The 24,659-nt window shown below is 34.1% G+C and overlaps 1 protein-coding gene across 1 annotated transcript in view; it reads left to right on the plus strand.

Moving 5' to 3' along the window:
- LOC142335564 (uncharacterized) overlaps positions 1-24,659 on the plus strand; it is a 172,451-nt gene that overhangs the window by 8,017 nt on the left and 139,775 nt on the right. The window contains exon 3 of the mRNA XM_075384102.1: positions 10,598-10,915. Coding sequence (XP_075240217.1) covers positions 10,598-10,915 — 318 coding nt within the window. The remainder of the gene's footprint in view (positions 1-10,597; positions 10,916-24,659) is intronic.

The following is a 24,659-nucleotide window of genomic DNA, read 5'->3' on the forward strand; positions in this document are numbered from 1 at the left end:
ACTTAACCTAATTATTGATTGGTTGATCACTAATTTACTAGTCACCAAACTAATTTAAATCCAATAAATTGAAGCTAGATTGAGTATGATTTCAGATCCTTAGAGATGTATTGTGAAGTTACTAAAGTTGTACAATTACGCTGTTGATTACTAGAAAACCGAAAGAAACGATTAAGTCTTACCCAGTCCTAATTATTACAGGCTATGGTTTCTTCAGAACAACTAGTTACAAATGCCTATGAGTGCCAAGGATCGAAGCTTTTAGCAAATACCTACTAGATAACAGTTTAAGCTCTACTAAGTTATAAGAAAATGTCTAAAAAATGAAAGTAGTTGAAAATTTGCTAAGTTAATTTAACGAAAAGTATAGTTGCCACATTATACTAGTACAAACAATTATTACAATTTTCAGTGCCACGACAGAGATCTGTTAACTCACTCATCTAATAAAATTTACACCGCAATTCGGATTATCACGACAATATAATTATTTTCAGACTGATTTTGGTTGCAAAAGTTGGCTAAAATTGAGCCGTATATATACTGCTTATCTATGTTTGGTTATGATAGTTTAGTCCTATTTTTACCAAATGTTCCGAATCGTTGTGTGAAAAATGCCTTTTTGGGAAAAGTTTTCAGAAGGTCAATCATGACTTTGATAACCTAGGCCCCTAATTTGGGTTTCTAATCCAATATTACGTGGGTTAGAATTTTGATGTTCAATCTGTGATATAATCTTTATCAGAGTCCATATTTACTTATTCATCCGTTCTCATCAGTTTAAAATTCTTCACCATTATTATCTTTGTACAGTTTCAAATTTAGAATTCGCTTTTGTGTTGGGAATAAATCAAGGTCAGTATTAATTTGGTTCTTTTCCGAAAAACGCTTAAGTTTAACTTTCCATTCCTACATCCCACCCAACTGGACTAAACTATTCTCCTGAATAGTACAATACAGTGATATTAGTAACATATAAAAGTTTATAAAATCACCATCACAATGTTTTTGGTACGACAGTGTCTTTTTAATCAGCGTTTGTCTCCTCATTTGGCATTCTCTCAACTACGTTCAGTCTCTCTTCAAACTGCATGTCAGTTCCGATATCTCGTTGATCATCGTTGGACGAATTGTGACTATGTTTTGTAGTGTTTTTGGACTTGTAACACTTCTTCGCTGCCCAGACAGCCAAAACGACAAATGCAAGACACCATAAAGAGTAACCAAGCAGACCAGCCAGCTCTTTAAATGCATGCAGTGTTGACCCATGGCGAAAGGATTTGATGTTGTTTTCCTCAAAAAAATGTTGATGGTTTTTGTCTACCATCTCACTGACTAATCCAGGCGTGACATCAAGCGTAGGGACATCCTTGAGTGCCGACCTGATCTTATGCAACATCAAATTCCGACTCTCTTCTGTAGGAGTGACCGCTGGAATGTTCGGGATGTTGAAAGCGATATCCAGTAGTTCGGGAGTGGTGATTGTTCTTATTAGTCCACTGTGTTGAAGACAGTATGCTGGATCGGGCAACATGACCAGCCCATTCTTCGGTTGAACCAGTTTTCCATCGCAGGGGGTGTACCAGGCAACTTTTACAGGCTGGTACACGGTTTGAAAATTTTCTGCCCCCACTGTACATTATGTTATAAAGAAATTGTTTATCGTCTGCCGCGTTGAGGAGGTACATAGAGTTCCCAAGGTAGATTGCTGTCGGTAAAATCGGTAATTCGGTTACTTCTCGATTGCAAGTCTTCAAAGCAGCTACCTCGTGATTGTATAGGAGTGAAGTCAAGCAGAGTTGATCATGCGCGCCCACCAACGCTACTGGCTTGGTGCAAAGTATCAGCAATTGTGTCCCCAAACAAGACAGATATTCCTCACTCTTCAATTCGGCATGGCTTTCTTCTCGCCTTGATACCATCAAATAGTTCCTTTCTAATTTTAGAGTTGCGGCCGCCGTTGTGTTCTTGATTGGTTGTGGCAGAGGGATTGCTTTGTAGGCATCCTGAATTGGTTCACCACTGTATACTGGCACCGCCATTGTGATTAACAGTCCGTGTGGATTGGAAAAAACATTTCTCACTAAGGGCAGGCTGTAAAGTAAACTTAAGTGGTCGTATGGTATAGAAATTTTTTTATCTCCCAGCTTCAGAGTTGTAATTATTTTCCGTAAATCTTCGTAGGGTACTAGTGCGGCTGGCAGTATTCCCTTGGATAGCACTCCAGTGCTTGTAATAAATATGTTTCTCTGTTCAGTCAAATATAATGTTTGTACTTGTAACTCACAGTGCATAGCATTGAGAGTCCATGATACGTTGTTAATTGCACTTTGGGCTCGAAAGGCATACATAAAAACATCAGAACTTCGATGATCACAGGCTTGGGCTTGTTCTATTTCTTCCATTGTTTTTTGAAAAACCTCCAGGTTTGTTTGCAGAATCTCAAAGTTATCCTCTGAGTAGTTTAGCACTTTTCGTGTGTCTTCATGAAGCTTCAAACTACTGCTGGCCATGACCTGAATAGACTCCTTTTCTTCGTTGTGCAGGTGAACTATTCGTGATTCCAAATAGTGCAATCGCCCTTCCAATTGTTCCATATTTCGCTTAGAACTTTTGCAAAGACCAATAATTGAGAGTAGTCTACAGCCTGCTTTTTCCAGTAAGGGTTCTAAAGTTATCGCCGTTGCAACTCCCATTGCAAACAGCAGTGGTTTTCGTCTCTGTCGCTGAAGAGTGATAGTCTGGTTTACAAAAGATGCTACTTCTTTGACAAGCTTTGTCCTCTCTTTCTCTGCTCTTTCGTATTCTATCTGAATAGATGAGATTATTCCGTCAGAGTGGTGCTGTAATAGTGCTTTATTTCTTGGTTGTTGCAAAACTGGGAGCTCTTCCATGTTTTCTGTTCCAATTGCTGAAGTATTGAAGAGAATTTATAAATTGGTCGGAGATCCACGTTCAACAGCTTTGGAACTGGGACTGCGACATCCACAGTCAGATATGAGTCGGCCAATGAAACTGGAGTTTGAGGTTGAAAGAGAACATGCGCAGTAGTTCGTGCACTCTCTGCGGTTTGCTGTCGCACCGCAAGTTTTAATATAAATATCAGAAAGTTTTACATCTAAACATTTTTATGGTTAATTACTGCGCTAAACCTAGATAGCATTTTTTCTGTATTAGAAAGAGTGCTACATTCTCTAAGAATTCCCCCCAAATTCGCTGAAAATTATTTGAGCTAATTAGCTTTTTTCATAATACCGGTGACTTATTAACTTACAAGAAAGTTTTTTTATGGTGCTATTTGAATATGTTTTACGATCGTCCCCATCTTTATTAAAAATTTCGGCCAATCTTTTGATCTTTACATTTTTTAAGCATATATATATATATATATATATATATATATATATATATATACATGTTCTTCTTTTTATTTGTCGTCGATTCCGAATCGTTTTGGGTACCTCACTGCGCGTCTTTCTCGTGTTTTAGCGATGGAGTTCACTGTTTCGTCAGTTTTGGTTCCCGAAAGTACTGCAAAGGTTTTTGGTTTGCACATTTCCCTCTTGGCGCTTGCAGGTGTTGACTGTGTTTCACTGAGGTCCCTCAAGACAATTTTTGGCTTGTGTGGTCGTTGGGGCCGTGGTGTAGGGTCAATCTCTTTGGCTGGGGTTACAAAAGGGGTCTGTTTCTCCTGTGTTTTGTCTTGTTCCGGAGTGATCGGTTCTGCTGTTATAATGGTCTTAGTGGGCCTTTTAGTTGAATGTTCTCGCTCTGCAAAGAGATCGTAGAAAAATTCTTCATCCTCGTCCATCCATTTGAAGGGACTCTCTTGTTTGGGTCGTCTTGCTGTTATTTCTGAGGTGAAAGTTTTATTGTCTTCTTCAATGTGAACTTCCTGGTCATACAAATTTTGGCGGCTGGGCCATTTCTCCTGATGAGATGATCTTGTTTCCATTCTGGGTAACTCGTACTCCTCCTTCACAGGCTTCAACCGATTGTAGTGGACTATCTGCCATTTCTTGGAGTTAGTGTCTTTTGAGATTTTATAGTTGACTTCTGAGGTTATTTCGATGATGTTATATGGTCCAATCCAGGGAAGAAAAAACTTCCTTGATTTTGCTTTTTGGGGTGCGGAAAGCCAAACTTTCTCTCCTGGCTTTAGTTCCTCTCCAAAGACGTTTTTCTGGTACAAATTTTTTTGTCTTCCTTGTCTGTAGCCAAGTGTCTCTCTGGCATTCATATGTGATTCCCTGAACTGTTCATTGAGCCATTTTGTGAATTCATAGTTGGCAATTTTGTGACCAGGTGCTTTCGGGAGTAGCAGGTCAATCGGTTATTCGAATTCTTGTCCAAACACAAGTGAAAATGGCGTCTGTCCTGTTGTTTTGTGTACGGTCGTATTATAGACGACGTTGAGATAGGGAATCATTTGATCCCAGCTATTTGGATTGTTTGCGCAGTATTTGGAAATAACATCCGCAACAACTCTGTTGTGACGTTCTACCTTGCCATTTCCTTGCGGGTGATATGGAGATGTTCTTGTCTTCTCTATTCCAAACGTTTTGCACACTTCTAGTAGTAGTTCGCTGCAGAAGTTGGCTCCTTGATCGGTGTGAAGGCAATCAGGTGCTCCGAACGTCAAAACCCAGTTCTCCACAATTGCTCTAGCAACATCTTCGGCCGTAGCTCTTTCAAAGGGAACGCAAACCACATGTTTCGTAAAATAGTCTGTCAATACGAGTATGTATTTTGCACCGCTTGCTTTTGCTCGGGTAACAGGTTCCAGGATATCTGCTGCCACTTTGCTGAATCGGATCCCAACGTTGATTGTCTGGAGAGAGGCTATTCTTTTCTTTCCAGCGGTACTTCGTGCTTGACACAGGGTGCAGTTCTCACATTTTTGTTCAATATCTTTTCTCATATTTGGCCGCCAAAACCTCTGTCTTGCCCTGTCGAAGGTCTTTTGAAAAGCAAAATGGCCTCCACTGAGTTTTGAATCGTGAAGTTGTTCCATTGCAAAATGAGACGTAAGCAGGGATCGTTTCTTTGAGCCAGCCTAAGTGAATTTACGTCTTCTTGAAATTGGATACTCATTAGTTCGTTCGCGTCCTCGGCTGCAGCTAAGTTAATTCTTCCGAGGCGTCTTCAAAGAGTTAGCTGATGGGCAGCTTCCAAACAAAACCAGTCTCTCAGCTTCAGTTAGCTCAGGAGTGATGCTACACTGTCTTGACAGTCCATCTGCATTCCCGTGCTTGTCTCCTGGTCTATATACTATTTGAAAATTGAATTCTTGCAGTCTTTGAAGCATCCTGAATGTCATCCCGTCATTGTTTTGTCTGAATAACCACTGTAGCGATGCATGATCTATTCTGAGCACAAATTAATTTCAACAAATGTAAGGCTTAAACCATTTCATCGCCTGAATGACTGCTAATGCTTCTGTTTTTGTTGTTGAGTAACGACATTCTGCTGGCGTCAAAACTCTGCTAGCGAAAGCCACTGGGTATTCTACTCCATCGACAATATTCGAGAGTACTGCCCCTAGACTGTTGTCACTTTCATCCGTGTCCACGATGAAAGGAGAGTTGTAGTCCGGATGTTTGAGTACTGAAATATCAATCAAAGCCTCTTTCAGTTTGTCGAACGCATTACGGCATTCAGGTTTCCGAAACGGCTGTTCTTTTTTGTTATCTGGTGAAGAGGTTTCGCTATCCCAGCAAAGTCTTTGATGAAACGTCTGTAGTAACTGCAAAATCCAATAAAAGACCTCAGTTCGGTAACGTTTTCTGGTCGTTTCCAGTCCCGTACTGTAATGAGTTTGTTTTCATCTGGTGTAATTCACTCTGGGCTCAGTTTGTATCCTAGATAGTTTACCGATTTTTGAAAGAGGCGACATTTCTTGGGTTTGAGCTTAAGATTGGCCTGGCGAAGAGCGTGAAAAACGAGGCGCATGTGTTTTTCGTGTTCCTCCACATTCCTACTAAACACCAGAACGTCGTCCACGAAAATGAGGACAAACGAGAAGAGATATTCATTGAAGATGCTTGTCATAAGTCGCTGAAAGGTTCCCGGTGCATTGCAAAGTCAAAATGGAAGTCTGAGGTACTCGTAGTGTCCACCATCGAGAGTGACGAACGCAGTTTTTGGTATAGCACTCTCAACTAATGGGACTTGCCAATATCCAGAGGCTAGGTTGAGGCTTGAGAAAATCGCTGCTCCGTGAAGATGATCCAGTATCTGGTCAATTTGCGAAAGGGGAAAAGCGTCTTTCTTTGTTACTTCATTTAGTCGTCTGAAGTCTGTGCACATTCGATTGCTCCCATCCTTCTTGGTAACGAAAAAGATTGGTGCACTGTACGGGCTGTTTGATGGTCAGATAATGTTTCGTGCCAGCATGTCCTCGATCTCCCTCTTAACCACAGTGATCTTTCCCGGTGCAAGTCTATGGGGTGCAAGCTTGATGGTCAGCGTATCACCTCTGTCCTTTTCATGCTGAACCAAGTGTGTCTGTCCAAATTCGTTGTCGTTAATTGCAAACACATCTCTGAACTCTCGTAGCAGTGTTCTTCTGTCGTCTGTTTGTTGGTTAATGTCCGGAATTCTTAAAGAACAAATCTGATCTAACTCTTCATTGCATGATAGAGTTAAGTTTGTTTCTGCAGTTACCCCGTGCTGTGTTTCTTCCGTTGTTTCGGTTTGATCAGGACCGGATTCTGCTTCCGTCTCACAAAGATGTACGTGCTTGGGGACTTCAGGTTTATAGGCAAATTGCAAATTTACAACATTGCTTTCTTTCTCCATCATCAGCTGCTTAGATTGGAAGTCGACTGATACTTTATTCTCCTCCATCACCTGGGTCCCAAATATCAACGGCACGTCTGTGTTTGGGGTCACCAAGAGATCGGCTTTCACTTTAACCCCGGTGTCGAACGTTATTTCGCCTGTGAAAACGCCAAGTATTTCGAAAGGATCATTGGTGGCCGAAAGAACTTGTTCTCGGAATGGTCGGAGTTTGGAACGCTGTTCGTACTGTCAGTAGGCTTTTTCTGATAGAATGTTCACATTGCTCCCAGTATCCACTAACGCTTTGTGTTTTCGTCCGTCAAGATCAACCATCACGTAGACTGTAGGCCCAAAGACTGCTTCCGCTTGAACTTTGTTGATACTGCTCACTTGCTCTGAATTCGCTCTCTGTAAAATGCTTTTTACGATCGGTTGTCTATCGGTGTCCAAGTTTGTGGATGTACCCGGTTGTATTGTTCCTTTCTGTGGACATTGACTTGACAAGTGCCCAAACTCGCGGCAATTATAGCACTGCATCGCCGGCGTTCTGGTTCGAAAGCCTTCCGGTCTTCCCGGACTTCTACTCTGAAATCTGGGTTGACTTGATTCGGATAGAAATCTTGTTTGGGTCTCAAGAATCTTCTCCATGATCTGTGTATGTCGCTCTTGCTGCTCTAGCATCTTATTGAAGCTTCTGGTCTGAAACTCGATCATTTGATTGAAACCCGATGACAGACTGGTGTTAAGTGCTCTAAAGTCAGCTGTCACTGAATCGTCTTGATCTTGTTCACTTTTTGTCCATCTCACATGTCCGTTTCTTCGTCCCCGCAGTCGACTGGATTCCGCTTTACTGATGGCGTCTAGGGCAATGGCCCGTTGTGTAGCTGCATTTAAGCTTCCCGGTTCTTCCTTCAGGAGTGTATATCTGATTTGGCTGTCCAACAGTCCGTCCATAAAGGCATCTTTGTTAGCTTCCTGTCGTCCCGCAACATCAAGATGAGCATTGCTGCCTCTCCTAACTTACGAACTCGCTTTGAGAAATCTTGGATTGACTCTGATTCCAATTGCTGAAGATTTTTGAATTCTGCGCGGGCACTCCTTGCGTTCGGAAAGTCGCCGATTCTGTTGTTAAGAGCGTTCAGAACTCTCGCTATGGTCGGGGCTGGTTGTCTTTGCACTTGTTGAAAGTAATGATTGGGGAGATTGTAATACTCATCTAACGCATAAGTGTTCAAACACGTGGGTAGAACCTCGCGTTGTCTCTGGTCATCCCAATTATTGGCGTTTGACATGGATTCGAAGTGTCGAACCCATCTTTCGAAACTCTCGAAGTCGCAGCTAGGGTATCAGAGGGGGTGAGAAGGGGTGGTGCTACGACTATTTGCTGCTGATTGTTCGCCTGGTTCTGTTGTTGCTGTTGCTGGTTGTTTGGTGCGTTGTTCATTTTTGGTAATTGAAGTAGTTTTCGATGCAAACCAAATGACACAAAAAAAATAGATGAGTTTTACCTTTGGAACGTATTCCAAAGATCTAACTCATCGGTTCTCTCAAATTCTAAATTTTCGTTTTTTTAAAAAAAAATGCAAAACCGCCTTCTAATCAGAAGAATCCCTCTGTGTTCGCCAATAAAGAATCTGAATATTTAGGGTGGAGGTTTTACCATATTCACAATTCCACAATTGTTCCTAGAATCTATCCTTAGAGAAAACTAATGGACTGGATAGTAACTTCACAAACCTACTACTCTTAACTAGAACAAAGGGTTATACCAGGCCCTCCATTCATGTCCTAAAGAAAGTATTTTCAGGGGCTGTAGTCAATTGCCAATAATAATGATGATATTAGAATATGTTTGTAATGCTTCTCTATGTTATATGATATTTTAGCTTCTAAGAAGTGTTTTACCAAATGAAATAAATTGGTGACTCTAAGATTGAGAATTATAGTAACGAAAGGTATAGTTACCACATTATACTAGTTCAAACAATTATTATAATTTTCAGTACCACGACAGAGATCTGTTAAGTCACTCGTCTAATAAAATTTGCTCCTCAATTCGGATTATCACGACAATATAATTATTTTCAGACTAATTTTGGTTGCAAAATTTGGCTAAAATTGAGCCGTATATATACTGCTTATCTATGTTTGGTTATGATAGTTTAGTCCTATTTTTACCAAATGTTCCGAATCGTTGTGTGAAAAACGCCTTTTTGGGAAAAGTTTTGAGAAGGTCAATCATGACTTTGATAACCTAGGCCCCTAATTTGGGTTTCTAATCCAATATTACGTGGGTGAGAATTTTGATGTTCAATCTGTGATATAATCTTTATCAGAGTCCATATTTACTTTCTCAACCGTTCGCATCAGTTTAAATTTCTTCACCATTATTATCTTTGCACAGTTTCAATTTTAGAATTCGCTTCTGCGTTGGGAATAATTCAAGGTCAGTATTAATTTGGTTCTTTTCCGTTAAAAACGCTTAAGTTTAACTTTCCATTCCTACAAGAATGTAATAATCGTTAGTTTAGAGAAGGACCTGATAAAAAGACCATACGATTGTACAGAAGCAGCATCTCTTTATCTAATAACTAGATGTTTGCAGTTAGTTTTGGGGAGAATGCATTACGTCATGCAGAAAGCATACTGAGCTGAAAACTTTCTGAGGAGGGTTAGTAAAGCAGTGCATATACGTGATCCGCAATCTCCATCTGCTGTCCCCCCCCCCCCCCCCCCCCCCACGGATATTTATTACCAGTTCAGTTGGCGGTAAAAAGATATGCGGGTAAACAAAGAAATGGGCCTCAAAAATGCCGACATAAAAATTATGTTGAGAGCTTCTTGTCGGTCTTAATTGCTTGCAAGAGCTTGAGATGAAGGGGTTGAGGCAGCGCATCGATTGAGTTCTCGAAAAAGGAGCAAAATGGAATTGGGAGCACTGTGGTCATTGGAAACGTCTCCAATGAGCAAAAAATGGACTAACTTATTTGAAAGTCAACCAGGTCAAGAAAGTGGAGAAAAAGTTCATCTATTCAATGGGGATTTAGATGGCCTTCAGTTAAAAAGTCTTGTGAACTCGAATAAAGTTAAACCTCCTTGCAGGTAGGCATCGAATCATTTTTTTCATTAAGCTTTGTAATTCTTGACAAAAACCGTTTGAAAAAACTAACTCTTTTTCACAGCATATGACTTAATTTGGCTTTCGATTTCGATTTGTGACGTGGACTTTGCCTAACACCCCTTGTGAACGACTTTTTCAAAATCCTCTGTAAACACATTCGGGTTCTCGCACGATCAAAATTTCCTGTAACCCAATAACAAGTGGGATGGGCCCTTATATTTATAACGATTCACAGATGTATCTCTCAGATCAGCTCTTATTTTATAATAAATATAATAAGATCATATAGAAAAAACAGGTCAACTAGTATGACGTAATTTTGCATGTAATATTTTACGTAGAACATGAAAATCGCCTCTAGAAAATATTTCGAAATCAGAGAGCTGATTTGTCCCAAATAGAGAAATTCTTCAAAAATTGAACTCATTTAAACAACAATCATTTTTACAAAAACGCAAACAGAAGTACAGCAATCTCGAGTCGATAAAAATTCAGAAAAATATTTCAGATAAGCAGTGCAAAGCTGTTTTTTTCACCGCAAATTTTGCACATAATTTTGCGGTGAAATGCGGTGAATGCGATGAAATTATGTAAGTTCACCGCTCTACTGATATTATATAATATTTTGGAGAGGATGTGCTTTTCGATTGTGGAAAAAGATTTCTCGAAAGCAATTTTTAATTTTTTTTTCAGTTTTCAACCCGATTTTGGAGCTAGTTGAGCTTCAACGAAATGCGAGCGCAATTAGAATGTCACTACACGACGAGCTCCAACTAACAACGATAGACATCAACTCATCAACGTTCGGTTGTTTTGATGACCGTTTGCAGTCCAATTGTTCGGCTCATCTAACATTCACTCCCCAAATGTCTGGAAGTGTGCATCTGGTGCTGTCTGGGGTTGACAACTTCAGCCCCGGATCTGTCTTCAACATCTCAGTGACGAATGTGACGATGAGACTGAACGCTTCTTTGTCGTATTCAGACAATATTTGGGCGGTTGTGTGCATCGGTTAGCATTGAATATTTTAGATATATATTCATTCTGCCACCCCAGCTTAGTGGGCATATAATTTTAGTTTCCCACCAAGCAAACATGCAATATTTTTACATATTAACGTGCTATATAGCAGCACATAATTTTTAAGGCAATACAAATAATTATAGATCTAATTAGTGCAAAAATTCTGTCCCCACGTTTAACGAAAGACAAAGCCTGGCTCAGCTTACCCGTTTTTCTGAAAATATTTGAGTAATATATGTTTAATATTGCGAATTGTTTAACGGTCTTCTAACAGAGACGGGCTCCCTTTCAAAAATTTTGTTTCCCTGGGCCGAGGAGTTTTTGAAAAAAATTGTATAATATAGGGCGGGTAAAGAGCGTTGTGAAATCAGAAACATCAAGGCATTTTCTTACAACAAATTTGCACTGACCGCGTTGAAATTAGAGAGGTAACTTCAACGTAATCACCGCAAATTGATGTAAGATAAATAAGACAAACTTTCTATATTGTCAACGCTTGTTACAGTTAACCTGAGAAATGCAAAATTATGTAAGATCAATGCTTAGAACGCAAAGTCATTTAAGAAAAAGTTGAAAGTATTCATTGCCGATCTTAAATGATGTGGATATATTGGGGCGCATGAACGCTATACTATTTTAGAATATTTTCATTTCAATATCTCCGCCAGGTGGCATTGTTGAGCGGCCTAAGGCTTCTGCAACAAAAGAAGGAATTATCAACTTCACACTTCAAGGAATCAAAATGAGCAACCAGATTTTAAATTATGATCAAATAGGCTAAAGAACAGGCGTAATTTTGTCTCCACATTGGGGTTTTCTGTATAAACAATCCCACTGGAACTCATTAAATCCAATCTAGCAAGTCTTGGTAATCAGAAAAAAAAATTGTTTCAAACCAAATGAAGCGCCATGCTGTAAATGAATTGATGTTTACCAAAATTTAATGTATTTTTGTCTGATAAATGAATGAAAAAATCATAGCATTGTCTAGCGTAATCAGACAAGCATTTTTTTAGCGTTGTTAAAGTCATACCAAATTTTTCTATAAAACTTTGGAACACCACGGACCGCTTGTTTATCTAGTACGGCTCTGGAAAGTTCAAAAACCATGCCCTGGAACATGAAATATATTGCTAGATCTCACAGTGCAGGTGCTGTTATGAAAGATTTTGAAAAAAACGGGTATATTCAAGAGTAGTGGGAAAAAGGAGCTATTCCGCCACTTCCTAATCGGAAAATGACTAAATACCACCTTTTTCCCACTACTCTTTATATCTACTACTTGCTTATACCCCCCCATTTTATTCACTACTATATATATTAGCTCTATATTCAATCAAAATCAATAATTAGCTCCAAAATCGACCAAACTATGCACTAACAACCAGTAGCTCGTAGCAAAAATAAAGAATCGAAACAACCACTAGCTTGTAACTCCGGTAACTAATCTTCATTCTGATTGGCTAGTCAGTAACGTGTAACAGGTTACTTCACAAAGAATGTTCTAGAATTTTTTCTTCACGTGGAGATCTTTATTCTCCACGGCATATTTTGGCTATTCATCATGGCTTTCGCTTGGCTACACAAAAGAGCTATCTTTTGCACAATAACATTTATTAAACATGCATAATTAAGGCATACGAACTAAATAGCAAAACTTGGACATAAAACATATAGATTTTTAACATTAACTCGAGAACTAAGAAAGTTATCAAATTCAATTTTTGTGAATGGATAACTATAAGTTGGATAAACACTCTGTATGAGAATGAGGTCTGTACGCCAAGGAGGTGGAGTGGGGCTACCTTTTTTAATTCTATGACCAATCTTAATATATGGGGGAATTTTTCAAATGTAAATAGCTCCAAAACTGTTGGTTCAAAATTAAGCAAACTTGGCAGTGACTACCACAGGCTCATATTATAAGACATGAGAGAGGATGGAACAAATCGGACGGATACTTTTTGAGATAATGAGATTTAAATATCAGATTGCAACAAAATTTAGTAATGAATGATATCTTCTCTTCCAAATAAATCTTCAAATATAAGTTCTACGACTCTAGTGCTATGGTCATTAACATAAATGCTGAAAGGGTAAACTCGAATATCCCCCTTTGATTACTCACCAGATTCGTGGAGAAAAACTAAAGTTATTTTAAGCATTTCTCACAAATTTCTTTCAGTTAATTTTTTGTGCATAATTTGCAACACATTTGAGTTATAGCCTAACTAATTCACATTTGAGTTATAGTCTGACTTCTTGTACTATTAGTGGCTGCTAAATACGCAGGAAAGCTAATTTTACATATTTTTTTATTTTAAAAAATACATTTTTTTCCAAAAAAAAACAAACAATTTATAAAATTTCAAAATAAGAGCGAAATCCTTCTTTAAGAGCAATTCACTCCTATTCGGGGTGATCCCCCAGTAGAAAAATTGCTCTTTTTTGCTCTTAAAGAGTGATTCCCTCTTTTTTGATAGTTTTTGTTTTTTTTATACTTTTATTTCAAATTATCTATACTCTTCGATAAATTTATATTTTCTTTTACTTTTTCTATATTTAATCCATTATTAAGAAGAAATGATACAAAATTATAATATACACACGAACAACTTTCCCCATTTAGTGTAATAATAGGATCTTTTGTTGATCCATCTAATGATGTATAGTGGCAACTTTGTTGATCCAGGATTAATTGTTTTCTCACTCAGAATTCTACTAAATCCTTTACGTATATCTACAACTGGATGTTGTTTCTTTACATGAGCCCGTATCCCATCATATCTCACAACAGAAGTACAATATGGACAAATTATTTTAGCTGAAGTACAACTTCTACATGTATACTTACTCTCATCAAAATCAGTTAGTGGTTTTATATAATTACATTTATTACAACTCCTAATTAAGACTTCTGGGTTAGGTTTAAGGTTAGGGTTGGGGTTAGGGTTAAGGTTAGAGTAAAGGTTAGTGTTGGGGTTAGGGTTAAGGCTAGGGTTAGGGTTGAGGTTAGGGTCTGAGTTAGAGTTAGAGTCATAGATAGAACTAGAACCAGAAACAGAACCAGAACTAGAATTAGAGATAGAACTAGAACTAGAACTAGAACTAGATTCATTTTTTAAAGAACAACCCCATGGAGAAAAATTATTATCACCAATACCACTTAGTATTATATTACCACACATACATTTATCAGTTGTATCTTTATGACATGATTCATAATGATATTTTAAAACAGCAATGTTTCCATATTTATAGTTACACCCTAAACATTTTAAAAGCATTTTTAATAGGGTAAACTTTATTATTTACCTACTCATTTCGTGGATCAGTGGTTTACCATACTGCTTCGCAGATAATAATTAGTCGTGATTTCAATTAAATCTTTTGTATTATCTTTAGATGTGATACACTCTGCTAAATTTTTATTTCCTAACGTATTGAGTGTATTAGTTTTACATCTCTTATCTAAAATCAACTCAAGGTCTAATTCTTTTTTATCTCTAAAAAAATTTATAATCTCTTCTCTAAATTCTTCATTATTTTCAAATAGTCTGGTTAAAAACTTTCCTCCCTTTCTATTCAAAATTCCCATCTCTTCATTGACGAATTCACAGCTACACTGATCTACGAAGGAGTTTCCCTGATCTACGAAGGATTTTCCCCGATCTATATATTCTTCTTGTAGATCATCTGTCAAAGAACTTGCCAGATCAGTGCAACTACTTCGCAGATCTTCTCCATATCCAACGTTAACCAAAGTGTTTGCCCTATTCAATATATTGCTTGCACCCATTGCTACATATCCAGCAGTTTTTATTGTTGTATCAGGACTCATGAAATTATATATCATAAAACACGTACCTATAATTCCAGAAATAGTTGATACTATTCTAAAACCTTTTGCTTTAACCATTTTTTTTGTTAAAACATCATTCTGAATTTTGATAATATTTAAAGTAAGAAGTTTTTTAAAATAAAACTGATAATTATCATGATTAGTGGTATTTCTATCTGTTGCATTTATCATGAGTGGTTTCATATATGCTATAAGTTTATTTATATCTTCTCTTTTAATTCATATTTTAAACTAAGAGCCTTTAAATCAAGGAAACCAACTCTTGAATCATATATCATTGTTCTATTACTATTAATAATAATAAACGTATTTTCCTTCTCATTATATTTAATTATACCATAACGAAGTTCATCTGTCATTCCATCTGTACGATTATAATGGTTACTATTTAACTCACTAATTATTTTACTAAAGTCATGTTCACATTTATATCTCTCATTAAAGTTTTTAAATAGATCAGGTCCATTATAAGTTGTTAAATAAATAGTATCACAACTCATTCTTGCTGTAATAATTATTTGAGCTGGTTTATGACACATTACAATCATTTGAATATTATAATGTCTACCTTCAGTAAAATAATAAGCTATATCCTTATTTAACCTATTACCCATATCATCAAGTACTATTAAACAATTTTGAAATTTATGCATATTTTTTTGTGATCATATTTATATCACATCTATTAAACCCAGTATAAAACTTATTAGATTCAGGGTCTATCCAGTCTCTGTCATCTTTACACACTATAACTATATTTTTAGCTTGGTCTTGGTTTTGGTTTTGGTCTCAGTTTTGGTTTTGGTTTTGGTTTTGGTTTTGGTCTTGGTTTTGGACTGAGTATAATTTTAAGTATTGTCTAATAAAAAATGTTTTCTGTGTGCCAGTTCCACCATAAACAATAGTATGTAATGGTGGCTTTTCATATTCAAATATAACTAGACTCCTATTCATAAATCCACCAAAGCTTTCTTCTAGTTTTGTGTATTTACTCGGTTTTGAATCATATATTATAAAACAAAAAAAAATTTTTAAAACAAAATCAAAACTACACTTCCCGTCACCATTTTCATATATAAAATATAGATTTGATTTAGATTTAGACTTAGACTTATTAAATTTATTATATATAAATGCTTATCCTAAATTTGAGGAATTCAATAATAAATTTAGTATTGATAATAGTGCTTTGAGTGATATCAGAATAAAAGATATAAGTCTAACACCATTTGAAATTGTAATGAGAGATGAGACTCCAGATAGTATCAGAGAACCTGCTTTGCAGAGCAATGACAACAACTTGAACATTATTGTCAATCTACATCCAACTGAAGGTACACATTGGGTTTTAGTTATAAGAAGAGAAGGTGGTCCTGTGTATTACTTTGATAGTTTTGGTGTAGAAACCGCACCATTATTTTTAGAAGAATTTGTTGATCTAGGCTCTAATGAAAGAATACAACAATATGATGAATCTTATTGTGGGGCTTATTGTTTATATATGATATATCTTATTGATAGAGGATTTAGAATTAAAAGTGCTTTGAATATTCTAGTTAATCAATGTAAATATCCAGGAATATTTAATGAGTGTTTTTGTTTAGGTTGTAATGTTAATGATAAATACAATGTTATTGATAATGATAATGATAATGATAATGATAATGATAATGATAATGATAATGTTAATGATCTACGAAGCAGCTTTGCTAATAATGATAATGATAATGTTAATGTTAATGTTAATGATCTACGAAGTAGCTTTGCTAATAATAATAATGTTAATGATAATGATAATGATAATGATAATGTTAATGATAATGATAATGTTAATGATAATGATCTACGAAGTAGCTTTGCTAATAATGTTAATGATAATGATAATGTTAATCAGGGAACCTGCTTCGCAGATGATAATTTTATATATCTATTTGATGATAAACATCATATGGGTAAACCTATTAACAATAGTCCTACTAACAATATCTCTGTAAATATAAATGAAGATCTACAATCATGGCTAAATGATGATAATATAATTACTGAAGCCGCATTCCCAGATAACTTTAGATGTATAATATCTGGTCCTAGTGAATGTGGTAAGACATTCTTATTAAAAAAACTAATTCTAGCTAGTATATTTTTTGATAAACTATACATCATTGGACCTACTGGTGATCAATACAATGGATTAGAAAGAATAAACGATAAAGCAATTATAAAAATGATTAAAGATATAAAAGATTTACCATCTCCTGAGAAACTACACAAAGACTTAAAGAAACTAATGATATTCGATGATGTTAGAGCCAAAGAACCAGTTATTAATGAATACTTTTGTAGACGTAGACAAAATAATGGCAATATGATATATCTTAATCAAATCCTGTTCTCTCTGGATGAGTGTTAGAGAGAACTGTAATCTAATTATTTTATTTGAACAGAGAGGTAAAGTCCTAGCATCGATATATCAAGATTTCTTTAATAATATTGAACTTAGTTGTAATGATTTTGCTATTATTTGTAGTAAGGTATGGAAAGAGCCTTATAATTATATTGTCATTGATATAACTAAAAATAAAAATGTTAATGGTAAACTAAGAATTAATTGGGATCGGAAAGTTTTGTAGTTTAGTTTAATTGTAAGTCTAAGTATAAGTATAATTATATGTCTAAGTCTAAATCAGATGGGTCTTCGACCAACTAGTTACAGTAGATGCAAAGTAAAACTTAATAAATCATCATTAAAGTCTATAGGTCTTCCATGCTCATCTTTAAAATGAAACTCTATATAATCTATTCTATTTTCAGTTAAACTTTGATACAAGATATTAGTTGGTAAAATATTTATCAAGTAACCTGGTGGTTCTGTTAGATTAAAGGTATATAGTATGTCTGTATCTTTACCATTATCTTTAGCCCCAGATATAATATTGCAATGAATGTTAATAGTATTGAAACCCATTATATCAGTAGTTTTGTTTGTAGTATACTTACCTCTTGAATATATTTGTTTATTAAATCCTAGTAATAATGCTACCGAGTTTTCGACATCGAAATTAATAACACCTTGTTTCACTTCCATTTCACATTTCATTGTAATTTTATCTACTTGTATTATAACATTATTATTTGTTTCTTGTTTTATTATATCTGCTATATCGGTTAACTCATATGACCCTGGTGGTATACTAAAAATTTTGAATGCATCTATTTGATGGAAAGATTGAGGATTAGTAAATATAAACTGGTTATTTCTTTCAGTTATATTAAACACAGATTTATAAACAGATAATCTAATTAAACCTAATTTTGTTGTATTAAGTATAGGTTCATTAAAATTAAACTTTTCTGTTGACTTTATCATTCTAAAGTTAAGTGTATGCTCTTCTTTAGTTTTAGTTAATGCTTTAGTTATCTTTTGTAGTTCCTATAAGATCAACGAAGTTGCACCTCCGGTGATTAAGTTGTCAGTCATTTTTGTTATTCAAATAATGCTATATTTATGGACGTAGTCATGGCTCTACCCATCTGCGAACAAACGGAGTCTGTGGTAAACCAACGAGCTCCGCTCGTGGCAAGCCAAGCAGTTTCCCTGATCTACGAAATAGCTTTGCTAATGGTGAAACATGGGTGAAGCCCCATAGTTATATCTATAGTTAGTTATTCATTTTTAATTATACATTCTTTATCTTATAAAATGGATTTTAATTTGGATACAACTTATGGTTATAATAATGATATACACAAAAGTAAGATTATAAAATATAAAACAAATAATCTAGCAACCATGAATACGGTTAATACTAAAATTAATATCTTACTTAATAGAGAAGAGAATCATTTAAACTTGCATGATTCATATCTAGAGAAAGAGTTTGTTGTATTAGATGATGCTGGTGGTGTATTTGCTAATGATGCTAATATCAGATTAGTTAATTATGGTATGATGACATTGTTTAGTTCAATTAAGCTTGAAACTAGTGGTGGTAGGACTATTGAATATATAGATCATTGTTTTCCTAATCTATTGATGTATAATTTATTTACTAGTAGTGCTGATGAATATGAGAGTGGGTTTGTTAGAAATATAGCCAATAGGGATAGTCAACTCAAAGGTGATCATGTTGCTGCATAAAGATTTCATATGTATATGATGTTTAAGATGAGAGATCTATTTGGTTTTGTAAATGATTTAGAAAAGATTATATATGGTTTAGGATTTAAACTAATATTAAATAGAAATAATAATGATAGAGCTCTATATAGAATTAATGCTAATCCTGGTGCAGATGCTAATGATGGTAATATAGAAATTAGAGATATATCATGGTGTGTACCTAGTATTGATCCTAGTAATGATAATAGAATTATTGTGCAAAAGGGTTTAAGTAAAAAGAATAAAGTAGACTTTAGCTATTATGAAAGAAAGACATTTCATAAAAATGTGCCCAATGCTACTAACTTCTTGTTTGATCTAGGTATGGAAAGTGGTATGGAAAGACCACAATATATAATAGTTGGTTTTGTTGAAAATAATAATGTTAATGAACAAACTCTTGATGCAAGTACATTTCATATAATGAATGTTACTGAATGTTATTGCAAGATTGGTAGCGAGTTTTATCTTGAGCATAGAATGAATATAAATTGTGGTACCAATAATTATAATGAGGCTTTTAAAGAGATTGTTAATTTCAATAAAGATTATAATGGGCTACCACATAATATAAAACCATATATAAATCATAGAACATTCGAAAGTAGTTATAGAATATATGTATTTGATACTAGATATCAAAGTGATCATATAGGCCCACAACCAATACAACTTAATTTTAAATTTAGTGTTGCAGTTGTTATTTGTCATGCATTAGTGTTAACTAGAAAGGTTATTAGTGTGAAAAGTGATGGTAATAAGGTGGTTGATATTGCATCATAATTATAATCATAACTAAGGCCCTAGTCATTATTTTAGATATATCTCTAGCTATAATCATCAGCTAAGCAGTTCCTGATAATTAAAATTATCTGCGAAGCAGTTCCTGATAACTATTTCTTACTTGTCTTAACAAAACCCCCGCATAAATAATATCTAGTTTCTTTTTATTCTCTAGAAATAAGCCTGCAGCTTCAAGCTTAATCTTAGCCTTGGGCCTAACCTTGGGCTTCGAGCTTCGCTCGAGGGTGGAACCCATAGGCTTAGGCTTAATAACATTAAAGGGATTATACTTTTTAACTTCCCTTTTTTTAATATATAGAAATGAGTCTTTTAAACAAGTTCAAAACTAATTCATATTGTGTTGGTGGCAGACATTATAGTGGTACTAATAACATGAGAGGTTTTATTACTTCAAAAGGTACAAGGATGTTAAAGGGTAATTGCGTTATATGTAGAAGGAATAAATCAATGACAGTATCTGATGCAACAACAGAAGCTGAGGGGTTGAAAGATTTCTTCAAAATTGTTGGTAGAGCTACAGTTAACTTTGGAAAAAAGGTCGCTAATAATCCAGTAAGAGCATTAGAAATAGCAAGTAAAATAGGAAGTGCAGCTCTATCCAGAAACCCTAGAGCTGCTTTATCAGCCACACCTGATTTAATTAAATTTACAACTACTGGTGAAGGTATAAAGGTAGTACAAAAAGGAAGAGGGTTATACTTAGGTACTAAGAAGAGATAATTATTTGATTATAGTCATGAATAAATTTATGATTACGTTTATATTAATGTTTCTGATTATGATTATATTATATTTATGTTTATGATTATGATTATATTCATATTATTTTTATTATTATCGGTCAGCGAAGCAGGTTCCCTGATAAATATTAATACTAATATTATTATTACTAAATACATTATTATAACTAAACACTAACAACTTTAGTTTAAAAAAACACTCAGCTTGTTTTTCTTGTTCTTCTTATATTCTTCATATACCTTGACTAATTCAATATATTCATCATTATCTATTTTATTATCATTCATTGAATTACTTTATAGTCTATTAAACTTGTCGCTAAACTGCTTACTTAAAATATACATTTGTGAATACTTTATAATTTTATTTCTTATTTTAGTATTAATTGTTTTTGATAATGAACCACAAACAGTTGCTGGAGCAAAAACTGTTGGCATAGAATAAGGTAATCCTATACCTGTTAATGCAACTGATGTTGATGTTGCAGTTGTTGCTATAGATGATAATACTATTTCTGTTATCTCACCTACGTTAATATAATTTTTATATCTACTTAACTTCTTATTATAGTTACTGGTTTCAGTTTCATAATACTTTCTAATATCTTTTATAATGTTAATATTGTTGTTAAATTTATTATTAGCTTGAATCTTTTCGTTTATGTATTGTTGATTAACGGTTGACAAGTTGGGATATAGTAATCTCTCACTCGGTGCTGTTGGGTTAGTGATAGTTTCGATTATTTTAATTAGTAAAAATTCTTTCTATTTCTTTCGTTATAACTTCTTGTTTAAAAGCATATTGCTTCTCTAGACTTCCTTGTTCTTTATTATCAAGTAACGTACTCCGTAAAAGTATAGCAATTATATATTGTACAATAACTTTTTTAAGAGATTCATTGTTTTCTTTCATTTCTCTTAGACCGTTAGTAAACATATCATCTAAATGTATGTTAGTAATATTCTGATTAAACTTATTATTATCAAATTCTTGTTTTAAATATTATATTTAGAGATAGTATCAACAGCAACTTTGTTCCAAAACTTAACAGTACTTGTGACTTTATTTGCTGATTTAATAAATTCTTTAGTTAGTTCTTCATTAACTTGTGTTTCATTTAGTTGCAATGTTTTAGTTGTAACTTTATCAAAGTCACACTTTCTTAGTTCAGTTATGTTTCTACTCAAAATGTCTATTTTATTAGAAGAGGATAATAAGTTATTGTCACAATACTCTTTATTAACAACATCTTTTTCATCTATCGGAGGATGTACATTTGTAATTTTATAGGTATCCTTCATATCAATATTATCATTATCCTCTAGGATTAAACCACGAGCCTTACTTAGTGTTGAGTTGTTTCCATTTCCCATATGATGTTTCGCTTGGTCAAAATTTATTTCTTGTCATTATTTATATTAAGAAATAAATCCGGCTTGCCGGCTTAGGACCGTAGGTCTATATTTAATGATTCTAAAACTTTATTATTAGATTCAAAGTCAAACTCGGATTTTCATAGTTCCTGTTCATAGTATTTACCTTTTATTATCTCTCCATTTATATCTTCTATTTTATATGTTGGTGGTGGTGTTTTTAGAACTGCATTAACTTTAAACAATTCTCTATTCCACTAAGAAATGTATCCCTTAGAGAAGATATTACGTTTATCTGCATTTCTAACATAATCACCGACTTTAAGTTTAGGTTTATTATTCTTAAAACTAAAAGTGTATTTAACTTTATCAGGATTATTAGAAGCATCAACTGATGTCATATTAATTGTTGAATGAATGTTATTGTTATATGTTACAACAGCATCATTTAATATATTTACCCAATTACCATCGCCATTGATGAACATGGGTTTATTTATTTTGTTTAATAATGTTCTATTAATAATAATAATCTCTCTATGAATACAGCCTTTAAATCACTACAAGTAGAATATAGTTTTGTTTCATATTCTTTAAGTAAAGATTTAAAAGTTTTATTGTAAAACTCACTACCTCTATCTACCCATAATTTTTCTGGTTTTCTAATTTCACTTGATAATATTTTCAAATCATTAGATATAGATAAACCAGATTTATTCTTCAATGGAATAGCACATGCATATTTTGTAAATATATCTATAACAGTTAATATAAACTTATAATTATTACTGTATTTACTTAGAGATGACTTATCAATTAAATCAGCTGACCATGATTCATCTTTATATAATGGTATTATTCTTTGTCCTCTAAGTTTTTGTTATTTGAGGGCTGAATAGTTCTTTAGCTAATAATTGTTGTTGTTTTTCCATCATTAATTATTTACCATAGTTAAAAACAAAGTTATATAGTTGCTCTTGATTAAGAATATTCATAGGAAATAGTTGCTTAGATATATCTAGCATTTCATCATATAATCCATCATGACCAGCTTTTGTTTCTAGTATTAATTATTCTAATCTTTCTACTAAACCATTTAAATGGCATCTTCGTTGATTATTTGGGTTAGGGTTGCTATTTAATCCACTACCATATACATCATCTTTAACCCCTATTATACGTTTTATTGCTCTATATCTAGCACTTTCCTTATCCCCTTTTCCTAAATCATATCCAGTATAAAATAAAAAACGTTTAATTTTGTTTTCATTTTCTTCGATTTCACCATATTTTATGTTCGGGTTAGTAAGAAAGTTTACAAACACATCTGAAAATTCATATATATTATCCTTAACTATAAATGCATTTTCTTTATAAATTAGGTTAACAACGTTCATTTCAAATTCACCAATATCTAAATTTCCGAACTTTAACGTTAATTGCGTGTTAGATTGAACTGACATTAAATTAATAATTTGAGATGTGTCTTTATCTACTAATATTCCTGGTTTATCTCGAGCTTTCTCTATAGCGTCACCATTGGTCTTCATTAATGCTTCATTAATTTGGGAGCCAGCTTGCTGGATCATCTTTGTTTGTTTATCTAACTCTTGATTTTGCCAATCTATTGCCCTTAATGTTTGTTCACTTAATGGTAGATTGTGTTCAATGTTTGCATTTAAAGTTTTAGTTAAAGGATCAAATAACTCTTCTATTTCACCATAATATTCTTGTTGTTTTAATTTGTCTTCTAATCTATTCTTTCTGTTTTGTTTTTCTAGATTGTTTAATTCTAACAGTGTTACTAGTTTAGTCGTTTTATAAAAATAATTATCACAATTCATTATATAATCTAATAGCGGCTTCAATTAACTTTCTATCATCATTAATTGTTAATTCTTTAATATTGTTTATCAGGGAACCGGTTTCACCGATCAGTGCTGGGTTTGCCATGGGCGAAGTCTGCCGGTTTAGCGCGGACGAAGTCCGTGGGCTGATTTTATTTACTAGATCTCTTTTAAATAGATACATGTTCTAATCTAGGGGATAACTTTTTATATTATTTACATGAAAACTTTTATCATCAAAATTACCTAAACTTCTTTTACTTATCTTAATTGTGGCCATACAACTTCCTACTTTTTGAATCCTGCTTCCCTTTACTATCCTTTCCTTATTATCTATTAGAGCACTATAATATTCTTCGTGCTTTCCATTACTTTCTTTCTTTATTCCTTTCTCTTTTGCCCCATAGTTCTTTATACTATATGTTTTGGGTTTTAATACCACGATTTCTTCTATAACCTTACTACCTAATTCGTGTTTAAATTTACCAGGTATCTTATTATTGGTTTTATTGGTTTATCTAGATTACTCTAGTAACATTAGATCTTTAAGCGAGGGATTTATTACATTATAAAAGAATTTAAACATATGAAGCTTACTGAGCTCTAGCACTGTAGATCCTTAATAAATTGGCTTATAATATTGTATTTCCTTTTTATAGAATTCTATTAGATTATAGTTTTCATATCTTATTACATCTTTACATGTTGGTTTTCTAACAGCTTTAAATATTTCATAATCATCGGTTAGAATCTTAGCTTCTAGATACTTTAATGGATTCTCACAACTTTTACCAAACAGTGAATTATTAATTAACTTAAATATATCCTCCTCAGGTTCAGTTTTAGCTTCAGCTCTCATTTTAGTATTAAGTTCAATGTAGTCTCTAATTATATAATCTTGTTTAAATTTAATTATTCTATGGACTTTAGTAACCTTTATACCCAT

The sequence above is a fragment of the Convolutriloba macropyga genome, chromosome 2 (genome assembly GCF_964194025.1).
Source record: "Convolutriloba macropyga chromosome 2, txConMacr16.3, whole genome shotgun sequence".
In the NCBI taxonomy this organism is placed as follows: domain Eukaryota; kingdom Metazoa; phylum Xenacoelomorpha; order Acoela; family Convolutidae; genus Convolutriloba; species Convolutriloba macropyga.